The following is a 17,308-nucleotide window of genomic DNA, read 5'->3' on the forward strand; positions in this document are numbered from 1 at the left end:
ATTTAATGTTTCTTTAAAGGTTAAAGTATTTTTTGAAAAAATGAAAAATAAATAAAAACACATAATCCAAGATAAACCATTTAAATAAAAAACAAACTTATGGAAGACCCTTTGAGATACTGGCACTGGTTATCTTCATTAACACCCTAAATATAACAAAATTTGAACAAGAATAAAAACAAAACACTGGAAACCTCTATGTTATATTGAATTCTAAGTGAAAAATGGGTTCAAGGCCCTCTAAGAGCAGTACTAAGGGTTTGATTAATAAAATGGTTCAGAATTCTTTGGATAAAATATGTTAATCACTTAAGACAAATATAAACCAGTGTTTCAGTTGTAAGTCAATTCGAGTGTATTAAATAACCTTTTAAATTCCTTCCTGCAGTTTGCTACTGATGTTATTAAAGATAAAATGATGTGATTATGAAAATATTCATGTTATCACTTGTAACGCTGATTGAAATTTAGGAACTTTGATCAATGCCAAATAGAAACAATTAAAAGGAAAACAACAAACACTGAAATATCAAACAGACATAAGTAACCAACAAAAGGAATTAATTTTAAATTTCATTTACTATAGACCTCTAAGTAAAAAAAATACTTTTAAATATGATTTTCTTTTAACACACAATATAATGAACTGCTAAAAAAAATACAGAATACTCTTTAACTTTATGTGAACTGTTTGCATGAACTTATATTATGAATGAACCTATGAAAGCAAGCTCAAAACCACTTGTTAGCTGTGTGAATGATTTTAATTATATTAATTCTATGCAGGTACCAAACACATACAGGAATAATGTTGAGAATTTAAAGGGACTAGCTACATTGATAGCATTGTATTTAATCAAATTTTTAGATGAAGCGTGATAGATAATGGGTATAAATACAATATATCAACTCAACACAAAAAAAGGTATATATTTATAGTAGAAACACTTGTAATATATTAAATGCAATATTAAAACATGTCATAATCCTAAAACACAAAATTCTAAATAGAAATTGACTTTTAAATCAGAAAATTGTTCCCATGCATACCAAATTTTTAAAAATTAATGATATATATATTTATTTATATATAATAAAAAGTAAATTTGCATGTACCTAACTGTTGCAAAACAGTTGCTTTTACTTGTGCAGGTAGGTTTTCTGTCTGTAAAAGTTGTTCATAGGCTTCTTTTGCAAAGTGATACTTCTGCTAAGGAGTAAAAAAAGGAATATTCATAGAAAAATTAAAAGCTAAATCTTTAAACAGAAAACACTCTAGACTGTAAAAAGGAGCTAATGAGTTATATAACTTCTTAAGTAATAAAAGAAAAACTAACACATATTTGTAAACTGGCTTATGTATAAAAAATTTAGATAAAAATGAAATCTTTACTCTATAAAAAAGAATCTGTAAGTCAAATGCTAATTTACTGACTAAATATTTCTTTAAACCTGGACAAACTTGTTTCAGAATAACAGTTAAAGTACCCTTTCAAAGTAACAAGTTGTCAACAAAATGACATTAAAAAAATCTGATTTATCCAAAAAGTTACCAAAAATATATTTTGACCTCGTGTTACTTGAATTTCACAAAGGTATAGATGTATTCTATTATTGAACGTAGAATTAGCATACACTTTCATAAATACACACAAAGTTTTTAAGAAAATAGAGCATGTTTTACTATCCTTTACAAAATCTATGATGGCATGAGTAGTTAAAAGCTTATTTTAATTTCAAAATACAGTTGGCCCTTGTACATTGTAGGTATATGAGTGCTGACCCCCATGCAGCTGGTAGTCCACACTTAGCTCCTATTTTCAGTAAGATTCATTTTGCCATATTCAAGTAGAAGCCAAAGAAAATTTAACTGCTTCTGGGCAACTCTGGGCCTTCTGTGCTGATACTTTGTAGGCACAAGATGCCAGATGGTGCACAGTAGCTATAGAATTCCTTAAACATGGTTGAAATGATGTCCCAGTAAATAGAGGTGGCTACATATTGTAACAGAGTCCCTTCAGTGGCTGCTTGGCCCTTCTTCTGTCCTCTGTTAATATAAACTTTGAAGGCAATGCATACTAATTCATGCCTATTCCTCCTTTTAATGTCTGGTTTCTTTCTTATGTTAGGAGCACGTTGAGAGGTATAATAACACAAACAATATGGCTTCATTACTAGATGTGTGGCAGGAGCACAGACTAGTGGAGTGAAATAGATAGCCAGGAATAAATCCACATATACATAGTCAACTGATACTCAAAAGCATACCAAGAATACACAAAGATATAAGGTCAGTATCTTGTAAATGAGTCCATTGCCTACAGTTCTCTCCCCAAACCTAGGAAGACTATAACATATTTTTGTTACTGTGATATATTTAACACCTCTGAAACAATAGGAAAAAAATGTTAACAAGAGAAAACTCAAAAGTATGTTATTTTGAAAAATATACTTGGAAAACCAAAGGCTTGAGACTTAGAAATACATTTAATTAAGGAAGTAAAAGATTTGTATACTGAAAAGTACAAAACATCTATGAAGAAGATGGGAACAAATGGAAAAACATTCCCTATATTGTCAGATGATAGTATTATTAAGTTGCTTAGAATACTGTGTACAGATTTTGGCAATTTCTGTGAAAAATCCCAATGACATATTTTTATACATATATATGTATATATATAAACAACTCTATAATTTAATGGAAATATAATGAGCACAAATAATCAAGTTGGTCTTAAAAAAGAAGAACAAAATTAGAGGTCTCACATTTCCTGACATTCCTTATGTACAAGCTTTTATAACTTTACATTATAAAGATGCAGGTTAAAACAGGTTGGTGGCTCAGAGAAAAAAATTTGCCTGTGGAAGATGGCAAAAACTCTTCTACAAGAGAGGTACTGGGATAATCAGGGTGTTATGGCTGCTGCAAGCATGGTTAGGGTTCCCACAGCCGCTCCATCCCCTAACGAATTGTCTTCCTTACAAAGCTGAAGGAGCCAAAGGTGTGAGCCTGAGAAGATCTCTCTATACTGAAGCCATAATGGAACGAGGTTTGGTGGAAAATAAGCCCCCGCTGGGTCATGGCAATATACCCTGAAAACACTTCCAGTAGGACTAAGGCCAAAGCTTTAGACCTCTGATATTATTTGGCACATGCTATGTTTCCTACATTATATCTGTTATATGGAAGACTCAGGGACGATCTAACTAAAATGACAGACTTAGTTACATCAATTTTGCCACCCACCACCCAAGTTGGGCAGGCATACCAGACTTACTGAATATTGTACATATGGTGGGTGAGCACAGTTTGGTATTAAAGTCAATGAGAACACTCAAAGGAGACTGCACCAAGAAAATCTACAGGGAACTCCCAACACTACTAAGGCAATACCTTTAGCAGAGGCCAACTGGGACCCTAATGAGAAACTTCATATCTTAGAGCATTATAAGAGGTACATCGTTAAGGGACTGAATATATGAGTCCCTAAGCAGAAAAGTCTGAATATGGTGCAGGTGGTAGAACAAAAGCCCACAGAAGGCTCCTGTGAATTTCTTGAAAGAGTCTACCAGCCTATAGAAATATACTGATTTGGATCCACAAGCCCCTGAAAATATGAGAAAGGTGAATATGACTTTTATCTCCCAAAGTGTACGTGACATAAAGACACCAGACATTAAAGGGAGAAATTGGCATGAATCCTTCCCAACTAGTATGCACTGTCCTTATTAACAGAAGACAGAAGAAGGGCCAAACAGCCACTGAAGGGACTCTGTTACAATATGTAGCCACCTCTATTTACTGGGACATCATTTCAACCATGTTTAAGGAATTCTATAGCTACTGTGCACCATCTGGCATCTTGTGCCTACAAAGTACCAGTAGAGAAGTCCCAGAGTTGTCCAGAAGCAGTTAAGTTTTCTTGGATATATCACAAAATCAGTCTTATTGGAAAAAGAAAAGAAACCATAATTCAAATGAGAGTTCCCAATAACAGGAAACATTAAGGAGGATTCATGGGAAGTTGTAGGCAACTGTTACATTTGGGTTCATGGGTCAATTAGTGTATGAAGCTCTGAAAGGATCAGAGTGTAGCCAGGCTTTTGTTCCTTGAAGGTGCAACCTGCTTTTGCACTGCACTTGGGGCTTCCAAATCTTCTAAAGTCCTTTCACTTATATGTTCACAAAAGGCAGGGTATTGTCCTAATAGTTGCCACCCAAATGCTTAATGACATTTCACAACCCACTGCTTACTTGTCAATGAAACTAAATCATACTGCAAAGGGGTGGCCAGACTGTTTGAGAGCTGGGACAGCCACCTGTGAGCTCTTACAGGGAGGTAAAAATTTTCCTTGGGACAGCTCATCACCATTTGTGCACACCACCAAGCACTGAGCCTGCTGGAGCAAAAAGGGAATTTGTGGCTCACTGATGGAAGAATGGACAGGTACAAACCCCTCATCCTCTTTCTGTTAAATATAGAATGCTTCATGAATTTGTATGTCTTGCCTGCACAGAAGCCACGCTAATCTCTGTGTTGGTCCAATTTTACTATATGTGCTGCCGAAAAGATCACCCAAGCCCTTCTTGACAATCCCAACATCTTCATCAAACCTCTAAGTTAAGTCGTGCCTCTCTTGTCCCAGAGCCTATCTCAGCTGCACAAATGCACGATCATGCTGAGGTAATCAATGAAGTTTATTCTAGCAGAACTGATTTACAGGGTCATTCTCCAGAAGAGGCAGACTGGACTCTATATGTAGATGGGAGCAGTTACATAGACAAAGGTAACAGAAAGACTGGGTATGCAGTTGTGAGTCTTGAAGGAATAGTAGATGCTAAGGCCTTGCTGCCGGGAACCCTTGCTTAGAAAGCTGAGCTGATTGCACTGAGAAGGGCACTAGGATTGTCACACAAAATAAGAGTGAATGCATTAAGACATTTAAGGTAAGAGATTAAGATTTTTTTAATTTGGCAATCTCACAGTTCAATTCCAGAAAACAAGAGTACTATTAACCTCCAATAAAAAGATGAAGCATGTACCAGCAATTTTACAGGTAGCAGTTATGTACTGTCTGGCACACCAGAAAAAGGAAATTGAAGTGGCTAAAGGAAACAATCTAGCTGACTGAGCAGTGAAAGAGGCTGCCAAAAGAATCTTTATAATGTCTTTGGTACCTGTTCTAGACTTGTCACATTCTGAACCTGAATATTTGTCTGCACACTTAGAAAAAGCTGAGAGCTGAAGATGTGATAAACAAAGCCCTGGGACTTCCACACAAAATGGAAGAGTAGGTAAGACATGCTTTACCTCCTCATGCAACCATAAAAAGAATTATAGTTAGATCTCAAAATAAGTAATGCCCTGGCCAGTGGAAAGCTGAGCTGTGTGAAAGTCTAACAACTAAAGATTTGATGAAGTGTCATTCATCCAGACAGGTAGAAGTGGAGGAGAGGCACAGAGATGTGGTGTGGAATGGAGAAGCAACAAGAGTGGGGGATAGAAGGTCCACATTCATGTGTGGTGGACAGAAATCAGGAGGGATACCTTGGGAGTGAGGAATCCCAGCCCCACATGAGACAGCACAGCCCAGGGTTCCAGACTAAGGAAGACAACTCCCTATAACTTCTGGTTATATAAACCAGTGGGGGTTGCAGTGGGGAAAGAAACCACCAGATTTTCAGGAGACTGTTTAAAAGGTCTCCGTGGACTTACAATGTACACAAACCCATCCCGTCTGGGATTTACCATCTGGCAACAACTTGAAGGGCAACAGTCACATATGGGGAGCATATGAAGGAAAACCTCCCAAGGCCAGACAGTGGCATCATCCCTTCTTAAAGCACTCTTCCCACACAGAGCCACAATGTGGTGAAGCTTGTTGCTTCTCTATGGTAATCATCTAAGGTTCTGTCCCATAGAATTTATAGATGCCTTTTCTTCAATAGGCCACATAACTAAGATAGGGAGTCAAAGCAGCTCTACCTAATACATAGAAACAAACACGGAGGTTGCCAAATGAGGAGACAAAAAAATATGATCAAATGAAAGAACAAAATGAAATGGAGATAGCCAACCAATCAGATGCAGTGTTCAAAGCACTTGTTATCAGGAAGCTCAAAGAACTCATTGACTACGGTAACAATATAAAGGAAGAAATGAAGGCTACGCTAACTGTAATAAAGTAAAATCTACAGGGAACCATCAGTAATGGTAAGGAAGCTGGGATTCAAACAATTTGGAACTAAGCAAGAAATAAGCATTCAACCAGAACAACAAAAAGAAAAATGAAAAAAAAAAACAGAGAGAGAGAGAATAATATAAGGTCCCTAAGGGACATCTACAAATGTACCAACATTCTAATCATAGGGGTGCCAGAAGGAGAAAAGTAACAAATTGAAAACTTATTTGAAAAAACAATGAAAGAAAACTTCTCTAATTTCCTGAAGGAAATAAACATAAAGTCCAGAAAGCCTAGAGTCCCAAATAAGTTGGACCCAAAGAGGACGATGCCAAGACACATCATCATTAAAATGCCAAAGATTAAAGATAAAGAGAGAATCTTAAAAGCAAAAATAGAAAAGCTGAGAGTTACCTACAAAAGAGTTCTCCTAAGACTATCAGCCAATTTCTCAAAAAACTTTGCAGGCTAGAATAGATTGGCAAGAAGTTTTCAAAGTGATGAAAATCAATGGCCTACGACCTACATTACTTTATCTACCAAAGGTTCACTTAGAATGGAAAGGCAGATAAAGTGCTTCCCAGACAAGGTAAAACTAAAGGAGTTCATCATCACCAAGCCATTGTTATATGAAATGTTAAAGGGAATTATGTAAAAAAAAAAAAAACCAACAAAAACAAGAACAAAAACTATGAACATAAAATGACAACAAACTCACAACTGTAACTAAATCTAAAATCAAAACCAAAACCAAAACCAAACAAACTAAGCAAACAACAAAAACAGGAACAGAATAATAGATATGGAGATCACATGGAAGGTTGTCAGTGGAGAGAAGGAAAGGGGAGGATGCAGGGAAAGATACAGGTATAAAGAAGCGTAACTTGTAGGTACAAAATAGATTGAGATGAACTGAGGGGTTATTGCTGGGGGGAAGGTGGGTATCAGGTGGAAGGGTCAATAGGAAAAAAAGCGGGAAAATTATAGTAGCACAATTAATAAAATTTTCTTTAAAAAAGAACACCCTGATAGTAGATGAAGGAAAAAAAAAAGAAGAAAGGAGTTACAATTCCTGAAATTTATTAGAGACAGTCAAGAAGCATTTGCATAAGGCCTCTCACTACAGAAAAGATTCTTTAACCACCTTCATTAAAACTGGGATAACAGGTCCCAGAATTTCTAAAGCTATATGGAAAACAATAGCTAGATGTGTTTATGTGCTAGAAAAACAACCCAAGACAGATGTCCATCAGAAGAAAGGACACGGTAACAGGACAGTGCCCATCTGAGGACTTGGAAATTAACTTTACCCAGATACTGAGGGTCTGATGGTGGAAATATTTGCTTGTTTTTGTTGATACCTTTACAGGATGGGTAGCAGTCTATCCTACCAGAACTGAGGAATCCCCAGAGGTAGTGAAAGGCTTACTGAGGGAAACAATTTCTGGCCTATCCAGCAGCATCCAGAGCAATAATGGACCTACTTTTCTTTTAGAAGTCACACAGAAAGTTTGTGAATTTTTAGAAAATCAGGTACTCTACCTGGTTTAGAGATCTCAGTTTGCTAAGAAGGCAGAGCAGAAAAATCACATGTTAAAGAAAAATATGGCCAACCTGTGTTAAGTCATCCCCATCAGGAGGTTTCCTATTTCCCTGCTCAGGATAAGGGTGGCTCCTTGAAGTGGGATTCAGTTGAGTCCCTATATAATTGTGTATAGGCAACCATTTCAGGCTATGATTAGAGTGGGAGATATGTATATAACAGACCAAGAAGAGGGAGATATGTATATAATAGACAGATAAATTGTATTTTTAAGTCTTAACTTAGCTGTAATTAAACACCTTGCTTGTTAGTAATAACCACTCCCCAACAGGTATGGTGACATTCCTTAGAGCCTGCAGATAAGGTGCTACTCAAGACTTGGATGACATCATCACCAGAAAGCCAACTAGAAGAAAAGTGGACAGGACCTTGGGACATACTCCTCACCATCCTGTCTGTGAAGTTGGCAGAAATAAAACCTTTGACCCATCACAGCAGAGTAAAGAAAACAACAGAGGAACAATGGACTGCTGAACCTCAAGAAGACTTGAAAATCATGTTTCAAAAACAATGACATATTTTTTTCACTGCTTCTTGTTTAACCTCACATTACAGAAAACTTGTTACTTTCAAATGAGATGAAAATATTTGGGTATATTTACCAAAGTGTTTTACACATCTCTTTGTATGAAAAACCATTTTAGATAAATTGTAACAACATCATTTACATGTCTTATGCCTTTAGTCACATCAAATTACCTAATCATGGTTTGTTATGTGTGGAAGGATGTATATTCTATAGTAAAATGATTATTTCCCTATGTAACTAATCTTATAGAAATAAGGTAATTAAAAACTAACAATGGGGAATGATAGGGAATTTAAGAGTTAAAAGATTGTAGGTTTAGTTGTAGGCTTAACTGACTAATGTATGGGGAAAGCTATCATTCCAGGAACTGTAATGCATGACCTACATGCCTCCAGTATGCGGACATGCAGTTCAATCTTTGTGTCCCGGGTGGTCTGCAAGGTATCAGGAGAAATTTCTTCTGTAGAATACAGTGGCTCAGATACCCTTGATATCAAGGTATCTGAGCCACTGTATTCTACAGAAGAAATTTCTTCGATGCAGATGAAGAACCGTCGATCAACAGATAGGGAAATACTATGAAAATCACTGTAGTTCTGCACTTATCTGATTAACCTTTTCCCCCAAATTCCTTATCTACCTTTGCTTCTCCTTATAAAAAGGGCATTTTGTAGTGAGAGATTAAGATGGGTTTTAGGGAATATAAATTGCCATCTTCTCAGATCTGTTATTTCAATCAAGTGCCCACAAAAATTCAATTCTCATATCTGCTTATTGGCTGGGTGGTGACAGGAAGAACTAATTCTAACTTTTGAGTTTCAAGCTTCAGGGGCAGCCCATATGTGGCAGTGGGACTCAATGTGCCTTGGGTCTTCTACTGACTGCTTCATGGCATGATACTGGTGGGAGCTAACCTCAGTGTCCATCTTGGCCCTCCCTTATACCTCCAGCATAGAACAGGCAACTACCAAACATACATCACCCTGTATTTCCTAACAGGTAGACTAGGGCCAGTCACAGCCTTTGACAATGACCAGCATGGAAATCACACACAAGGATTATCCAAACCAACATATGTGGTTGCTAACTTGAGGGAACATTAAAACACAACACAATGAACTTAACAAGCATCATAGTTAAAAGGAAGGTCAAGTCAGGACAGAAGTTGATGGGGTGAGTACAGTTTCATGAAGTCAGGCAAATTTTTCATAGAGAAATTCATATACTGTGGTCGAAGTGATCATCGCAGTCAGGCAGTCTAATAGTCAACTCCATCTATAGACAGGCCATACAACACTATTACACAGTGGTACCATGTGAAGAACAAGCAACAGCAGATCTAATACACAGAAATGAAAACAGAGGGGCAGACAAAATATGATGACTAAGAAACATCTTAAGTGGGGGGAAAAAACCCAAGGACAAAATGCCAGAAAAAACCCCCCAACAAACCTAAATGAAACAAAGGCAAGCAACCTACCAAATGCATAATTCAAAATAATCGATATCAGGATATTCAAGGAAATTAGACAAACAGTTAAAAAAGATACCATCAGAAATGAATACAATTCTGAAATGAAGAATACAGTAGAAAATTTCAGCAGTAGGTTAGATGAGGCAGAGGATCAAATCAGCAATGTGGAGGACAAATTAGCAGAAAAATTGAATCAGATCAGCCAATAAATTAATAAGTAAATAAATTAAATGAAGATAGTTTGAAGAACCACTCAGATAACATTAAGTGAAACATTATGTGGGTAACAGAAGAGGAGAGAAAAAGCAAGGGATATAGCCTATTTAAAAAATAATGACTGAAAACTTCCCTAACCTGATGAAGTAAAAAGCCACATAAGTCTATGAAATACAGAGAGTCCCTAACAAGATAAACTGAAAGAGACATACACACCCTATTAAACAATTATGCACTCAACATAGGAGCACCCAAATATGTAAAGCTAATCCTGAAGGACTCAAAGAAGAAAGATAGGCAGAAACAGTCATAGTGGGGCATTTTAATACCTCACTGATTTCAATGGACAGATCTTCCAGGCAGAAAATCAACAGGGAGACAGCAGCCACAAATGACACACTAGATCAAATGCACTTAATTGACATCTTCAGAGCATTTCACCACAAAGCAATAGAATATATATACTTTTCAAGCGCATGTGGAATGTTTTCTAGGATAGACCACATGCTAGGACACAAAACAAGTTTTAATAAATATAAGAAGCTTGAAAAGATATCAAGCATCTTCTCTGACCACAATTCTATGAAACTAGAAATCAACCACAAGAACACTGGAAAACACGGAAATACATGGAAGCTAAATAACGCATTAAACAATGAAGGGTCAACAACAAGATTAACAAAAAAATGAAAAAATACCTTGAAACAAATGAAAATGAGGACACAACAATCCAAAATCTGTGGGACACTGGGAAAGCAATCCTGAGGGAAACTCATAGCATTTTAGGCCTATCTCAAATAATGAGAAAGCTAAAATAAACAATCTAACTTCACACTTAAAGGAAACTGAAAAAGAACAACAGCCTCAAGTGTTCAGAAGGAAGGAAATGAAAAAGATCACAAAAGAAATTAAAAAAATAGTCTAAAAAAAATGATACAATCAATGAATCCAAGAGTGGGTGCCTTGAAAGGATAAATAAGTTTGAAAAACCTTTAACCAGTCTCATCAAGAAACAAAGACAACAGGTCCAAACAGAAATGAAAGAGAAGTAACAACTGACACCAATATTATGACAACAATATGCTAACAAACTGGACAAACTGAATGAAATGTATAAATTCCTAGAAACAAATAATCTTCCAAAACGGTATCAGGCACAATCAGAGAATCTGAATAGGCAGATTACACCCCAGTGAAACTGAACAGTAATCAAAAATTCTCCCAAAACAAAAGCCCTGGAGCAGATGGCTTTGCAGGAGATTATCATCAAACGTTGAGAAGAATGGACACCTCTCCTTCTCAATCCATTTCTTAAAATTCAAGAGGATAAAGGCTCCCAAACTCAATTTACAAGGCCAGCATTACCCTGATTCCAAATTGTAGGCCAACATTCCTGAAAACATAGATGCTAAAACGCTCAACAAAATATTAGGAAATAAAACATAGCAATGTATCAAAAAGATCATATACCATGATCAAGGAATTTATTACATGAATTCAAGATTGGTACAACATTCATAAATTTATAAATGTGATTTACCACATAAAAAAATGAACGATAAAATCGACCTGATCTTATCATTAGATGCAGAAAAAGCATTTGATAAAATCCAGCACCCAATTATGATAAAAACTCTCAGCAATGTGGGATTAGAAGGAACATACCTAAATGTAATAAAGGCCATAAATGCAGCAGAATATATATTCTTTTTAAGGGCACACGAAACATTTTCTAAAATAGAAAACATGTTAGTACACAAAAGAAAAATCATTAAATTTTTATTTTTTAAATATTTTATTTATTTATATTTAGACAGGAGAAAAGAGGGAGAAAGAGAACGAAACATCAATGTGTGATTGCCTCTCAGGCAGACTCAACTGGGGATCTGGCCCGAAATCCAAGCATGTGCCCTGAATGGGAACTGAACCAGCAACCTTTGGTTTGCCTGCCAGTGCTCAATCCACTGAACAACACCAGCCATTGCTCAAGAAATTTTTAAAAGTTTGAAACTGTATTAAGCATCCTCTCCAAATACAATGGTATGAACACATATCAGTTAAGAATAACACTTAAAAACACAAATGCATATATGCTAAATAACATGTCACTAAACAATAAATGGGTTAACACTGAAAAGGAACAAAAAGTTAAAAAAACCATGACATGAATAAAAATGAAAACACAAAAAACCACTATCTATAGAATCTGGCAAAAGCAATTCTAAGATGAAAAATTACAGCATTACAAGTGAATCTCAAGAAACAAGAATAATCTTAAATGATCTAAACTTATACCTAAAGAAACTATAAAGAGAACAATTACTGGTCATAGTGAGTAAAAAGTAAGTATAATGTACTAGAGCAAAACTAAACAAGTCTAGAAATGCAGTACAAAAAAAATCAATAAAAGAGGTAGTTCTCCAAAAAGATAAGAAATATTCATAAACATTTCACAAAGAACACCACAGAAATACGAAATATTTAAAGGACATAGTACAAACAATTATATGGAAACAAACTGAACAATTTGGAAGAGATACATAAATTCCTATAAATATACAATCTTCTGAGACTGAACAAACTGATCATGAAAATGAAATTGAAACAATAATAAAAAGACCTTAAGCCAACAAAAGTTCTGGATCAGATGACTTTACAGGCGAATTTTAAGCTGGTAAGATCAGATACTACACTCGATATTATCCAATATGCAGAGAAGCAATTCTCCCAGGTGAATTTTAGCAAACACTCAAGAAAGATCTAGCATGTGCGTGATCTCCATTCCAAAAAATTCAAAAGGTGATTTTAGCAGTCCAGCCCTGTCCTGATTGCAAAAGCAGATGAAGAAACTACAAAGAAAAAAAAGATTACATCCAATTCCTTAATGATCACAATACAAAAATCCTCAACAAAATGTTAGCAAACCACATTCAATAATACATTAAAAAGATCAAAATCATGATCAAGTGAGATTTATTCCTGGGATACAAGTTTCATTCAATAGCTCCAAATCAATTAATGAATACGCTACATTAACAAAATAAAGGATAAAAATCATGTGATCATATAGATAAATGCAAAAAGAAAGTGTTCATCAATAGACAAATGGATAAAAAAGTTTTGGTACATTTACACAATAGAACATTACTCATCCACAGAAAGAGTAAGATCTTACGTATAGGGTATTATGTTCTGTGAAACAAGTCAATCAGAGAGACAAATGCCATACAATTTCACCTATATGTGTAATCTAAAGAGAAAATAAACAAAATTGAAACATACTTATAGATATACAAGACAGACTTGCTTTCAAGTGACAAGGGAGTTTAGGGGTTGAGAAAGGGATGAAAAAGCACAAATTAGTAGTTAAAAACAGTTTTGGGGATGTATGCTACAGCCTGGGAACTATAGTTAAAAATATTGTAATAACTACCGGGTTAGCCACAAAGTTTTTCCTGTACAATGGCTCTTACTCTAAGACAAGTAAGACTGCTTACTTGTCTTTAACTATATTCCATACAATTTTGAAAGATTATATGTGACAGATGTCATATCAGTGTGCATTTATAAGATATTTTTTAAAGATTTTATTTATTTTTACAGAGAGGGGAAGGGGAAGAGAGGGAAGGAAAATCAATTGGCCACCTATCAACACGCCTCCAACCATGGATCTGCCCACAATTCAGGCATGTGCTCTGACCAGGAACTGAGCTGGCAACCTTTCACTTTGTAGGCTGGCACTCAATCTAGTGAGCCACACAGGCCAGGGCTTTATTTTTTTTTTAAGTTCTATTTCTTAAAGGTTTTATTTATTTTTAAAGAAAGGGGAAGGGAGGGAGAAAGAGGGGTGGGCATCAGCATGCATGTAAAACATTAGAAGGCACAGTGGCTTCTGCTTGCCTTGATGCCAGATACCTCAGCCTCCCCTTTTGTCACCACTGGTGTCCCTCAACTGCCAACCCCACAGCAGACCCCACAGAGAGCGAGTCTCAGTAGATACCACTTCAAATGGCAGAAGTATGCAACAGTGTTGCATACTGTTTGATTTCATGGACTCTGTTTCAGACTTCAAGAACAAAGAAATTAAAAGAGCAGCACTGAATGAACTGGTTGACAATATTTCAGCTAATTCTGGTGTAATTGTTGAATCAGCATATTCTGATATTGTAAAAATGATCAGTGCTAATTTCTTCCATATTCTTCATCTAAGTGATAATCCAGATTTTGATACAGAAGAGGATGAACCCATGCTTGAGGGTTTGTGGCTTCACATACAATTGGTTTATGAATTCTTTAGATTGTTTTTTCTTTCAATATTTCTTTTTTGTTTTTTTGATATATTTATTGATTATGCTATTACAGTTGTCCCATTTCCGCCCCTTCACTCAACTGCATCCTGCCCATCCCCTCCCTCCCACATTCCCCCTATAATTCATGTCCATTGGTCATACTTATAAGTTCTTTGGCTTCTACATTTCCTACACTATTCTTACCCTCCCCCTGTCTATTTTCCACCTATCATTTATGCTTCTTATTCTCGGTACCTTCCCCCCCCCCTCCTCCTCCCACACCCCTGTTGATAACCCTCCATGTGAGCTCCATTTCTGTGGTTCTGTTCCTGTTCTAGTTGTTTGCTTAGTTCGATTTTGTTTTTGTTTTAGATGTGGTTGTTAATAACTGTGAGTTTGCTGTCATTTTTACTGTTCCTATTTTTGATCTTCTTTTTCTTAGGTAACTCCCTTTATCATTTCATATAATAAGGACTTGGTGATGATGAACTCCTTTAACTTGACCTTATCTGAGAAGCACTTTATCTTCCCTTCCATTTTAAATGATAGCTTTGCTGGATACAGTAATCTTGTATGTAGGTCCTTGCGTTTAATCTTGGGTAATGTAATGATGATGTGCCTTGGTGTGTTCCTCCTTGGGCCCAAATTCTTTGGGACTCTCTGAGCTTCCTGGACTTCCCGGAAGTCTATTTCCTTTGCCAGATGAGGGAAGTTCTCCTTCATTATTTGTTCAAGTAAGTTTTCAATTTTTTGTTTTTCCTCTTCTCTTTCTGGCACCCATATAATTCGGATGTTGGAACGTTTCAAGAAGTCCTGGAGGTTCCTAAGCATCTCCCCATTTTTCCGAATTCTTGTTTCTTCTTTCTTTTCTGGTTGGATGTTTCTTTCTTCCTTCTGGTCCACAGCGTTGATTTGAGTCCCAGTTTCCTTCCCATCACTAATGGTTCCCTGTACATTTTCCTGTGTTTCTCTTAGCATAGCCTTCATCTTTTCATCTAATTTGCGACCACATTCAACCAATTCTGTGAGCATCCTGATTACCAGTGTTTTGAACTGTGCATCTGATAGGATGGCTATCTCTTCCTTGCTTAGTTGTATTTTTTCTGGAGCTTTGAAGTGTTCTGTCATTTGGGCCATTTTTTTCTTTTTGTCTTGGTGTGTCTGTTACTTTAAGGGATGGAGCCTTAGGTGTTCACTGGGGCGGGGTAACGCTGGTTGCTGCCCTGTGACGCTGTATGTGGGGGAGGGGCCGAGAGGGAGCAATGGCGCCCGCTCCACTCTCCACCGGGTTTCAGCCACTCCCTCTGCTTCCCACAATCAAACTGGGCCCCTCCGGTGCTGGTTCCCAAGTGGGTGGGCTCGTGCACACTCTAGGCCCCTGTGGGTCTCTGCAACGACCTCTCCTGTGAGGCTGGGAGTCTCTCCTGCTGCCGCCCCAACCCCCACCGGCGTTTTCAATCAGAGATTTGAGGCTTTATGTCCCTGGGCTGGAGCCCTGGGTTGAGTGGTCTGCTTCGCTCCCCGCCGTTGGTCCCACTTTATCTGTGCGTGAATGTGGGGCCACGGGGTGCTACCTGTGCTCTGCCTGCCCCATTCTCCGACACTCTGAGTCTGGCTGTCTTGGTTTATCTGCGCGAATGTGGGGCTGCAGGGTCTGCTAGTGGTCAGACTGCCTGCCTTGTTCGTCCCACACTCTGCCGGTCTCAGTCCCGCCACAGCCACGCGAGTCCTCTCCGCCCCTCCTACTAGTCTGGATGAATATTTATTTTTTATTTACTTGGTGTTAGACTTCTTTGCTGTTCGATTTTCTGTCAGTTCTGGTTGTGCAAGGAGGCGCAGTGTGTCCACCTGCACCGCCATCTTGGTTCTCCCCCTCTTTAGATTTTTTGAGAGCCCTAATTTCCAGCCTAGCACTGTAAAGTGGTACACTGATTATAAATTTATACAAAAGCTCCTGGATCTTTTTGATAAACAAGCTTCCAGAAAATGTGACTGCCTGAAGACGGTTCTGCCTTAAATTTATTGGAAATTGCCTAGATTAAGAACATTCATCATAGAAAAAATTAACAACATTTCAAGCAATTTTACCTATGAAACAGAACATTTCAATGGTGTTGCTGAACTCCTGCAAATATTAGGAACTATTATTAATGGCTTTGAGTTGCCACTGAAAACAGAAAATGAACAATTTCTAATGAAGGTCCTTATTCCTATGCATACTGTGAAAAGATTAGTTTTGTTTTATGCTCAGCTAGGCTACTGTGCGGTCCTGGAGAAGGATACAACACTAACAGAACTAGTGATCAGAGGATTATTGAAATTTAGAGCAAAAACATGAAGTCAGAAAACGGTGATGTTTTTAGGATAAACTGAAGAAATCTTAGGTGTCACTTAACACAGTTCAAAACAAAATTTAAGAGCACTTTTAAAGCAAATATCCAAGTGTGTATCCAGTTCTCATTTTCAGGTTGCTCAGTACATTCTTCATTTGAGGAGAACATTGATAAAATTCTGTCAATAATGATTGGCAGTTTTTACAAAATCCATGGAACAATGGAATCTGACCATTAAGGTTTTCAGTTCTGGTCTACATACAAAGTGCTGGAAACCCTAATGGAACGGAGTGAAGTGGTAAGTCATTGTGGTTTTCATTTCCATCTCTCTTGGGGCTAGTGATGCTGAGCATCCTTTCATATGCCTCTGGGACCTCTGGATGTTCTCCTGGAAGAAGCATATGTTCACCTGCTTTGTCCATTTTTAAATAGGGTTGTTTGTCTTCGTGTGATGGAGTCTTATAGGAGTTCCTTTATGTATTTTAGAGATCTACCCTGAGGTATCATTTACAAATATATTTTCCCATATAGTTTGTTCCCTATTCACTTTGTTGATGTTTTCTTTGGCGATGCAGAAGCTTTTCATTTGGATGAGTTCCCATTTGTTTACTCTTTCCTTTCAGTCCCTTTCTCTATGGGTCCTATTAGTGCAAATATTGATGTATGGAAATACCTGAG

The 17,308-nt window shown here is 37.1% G+C and overlaps 1 protein-coding gene, 1 non-coding gene and 1 pseudogene across 7 annotated transcripts in view; 1 reads left to right on the forward strand and 2 right to left on the reverse strand.

The window, feature by feature from the left end:
• Positions 1-17,308, reverse strand: part of LOC139440591 (lysine-specific demethylase 6A-like) — a 252,814-nt gene that overhangs the window by 97,752 nt on the left and 137,754 nt on the right. For 5 of the 6 annotated variants that reach the window (XM_071220418.1, XM_071220417.1, XM_071220415.1 and 2 more), the window contains one exon: positions 1,117-1,210. In XM_071220418.1, coding sequence (XP_071076519.1) covers positions 1,117-1,210 — 94 coding nt within the window. The remainder of the gene's footprint in view (positions 1-1,116; positions 1,211-17,308) is intronic. The other variant, XM_071220416.1, reaches the window with a different exon arrangement.
• LOC139440626 (U6 spliceosomal RNA) lies at positions 4,477-4,580 on the reverse strand. The gene has a single exon (XR_011650820.1). It is a non-coding gene; the product is annotated as a U6 spliceosomal RNA (small nuclear RNA).
• LOC139440572 (serine/threonine-protein phosphatase 2A 56 kDa regulatory subunit alpha isoform pseudogene) lies at positions 14,028-16,868 on the forward strand (annotated as a pseudogene).

This window comes from Desmodus rotundus, chromosome Y (genome assembly GCF_022682495.2).
Source record: "Desmodus rotundus isolate HL8 chromosome Y, HLdesRot8A.1, whole genome shotgun sequence".
NCBI lineage: Eukaryota > Metazoa > Chordata > Mammalia > Chiroptera > Phyllostomidae > Desmodus > Desmodus rotundus.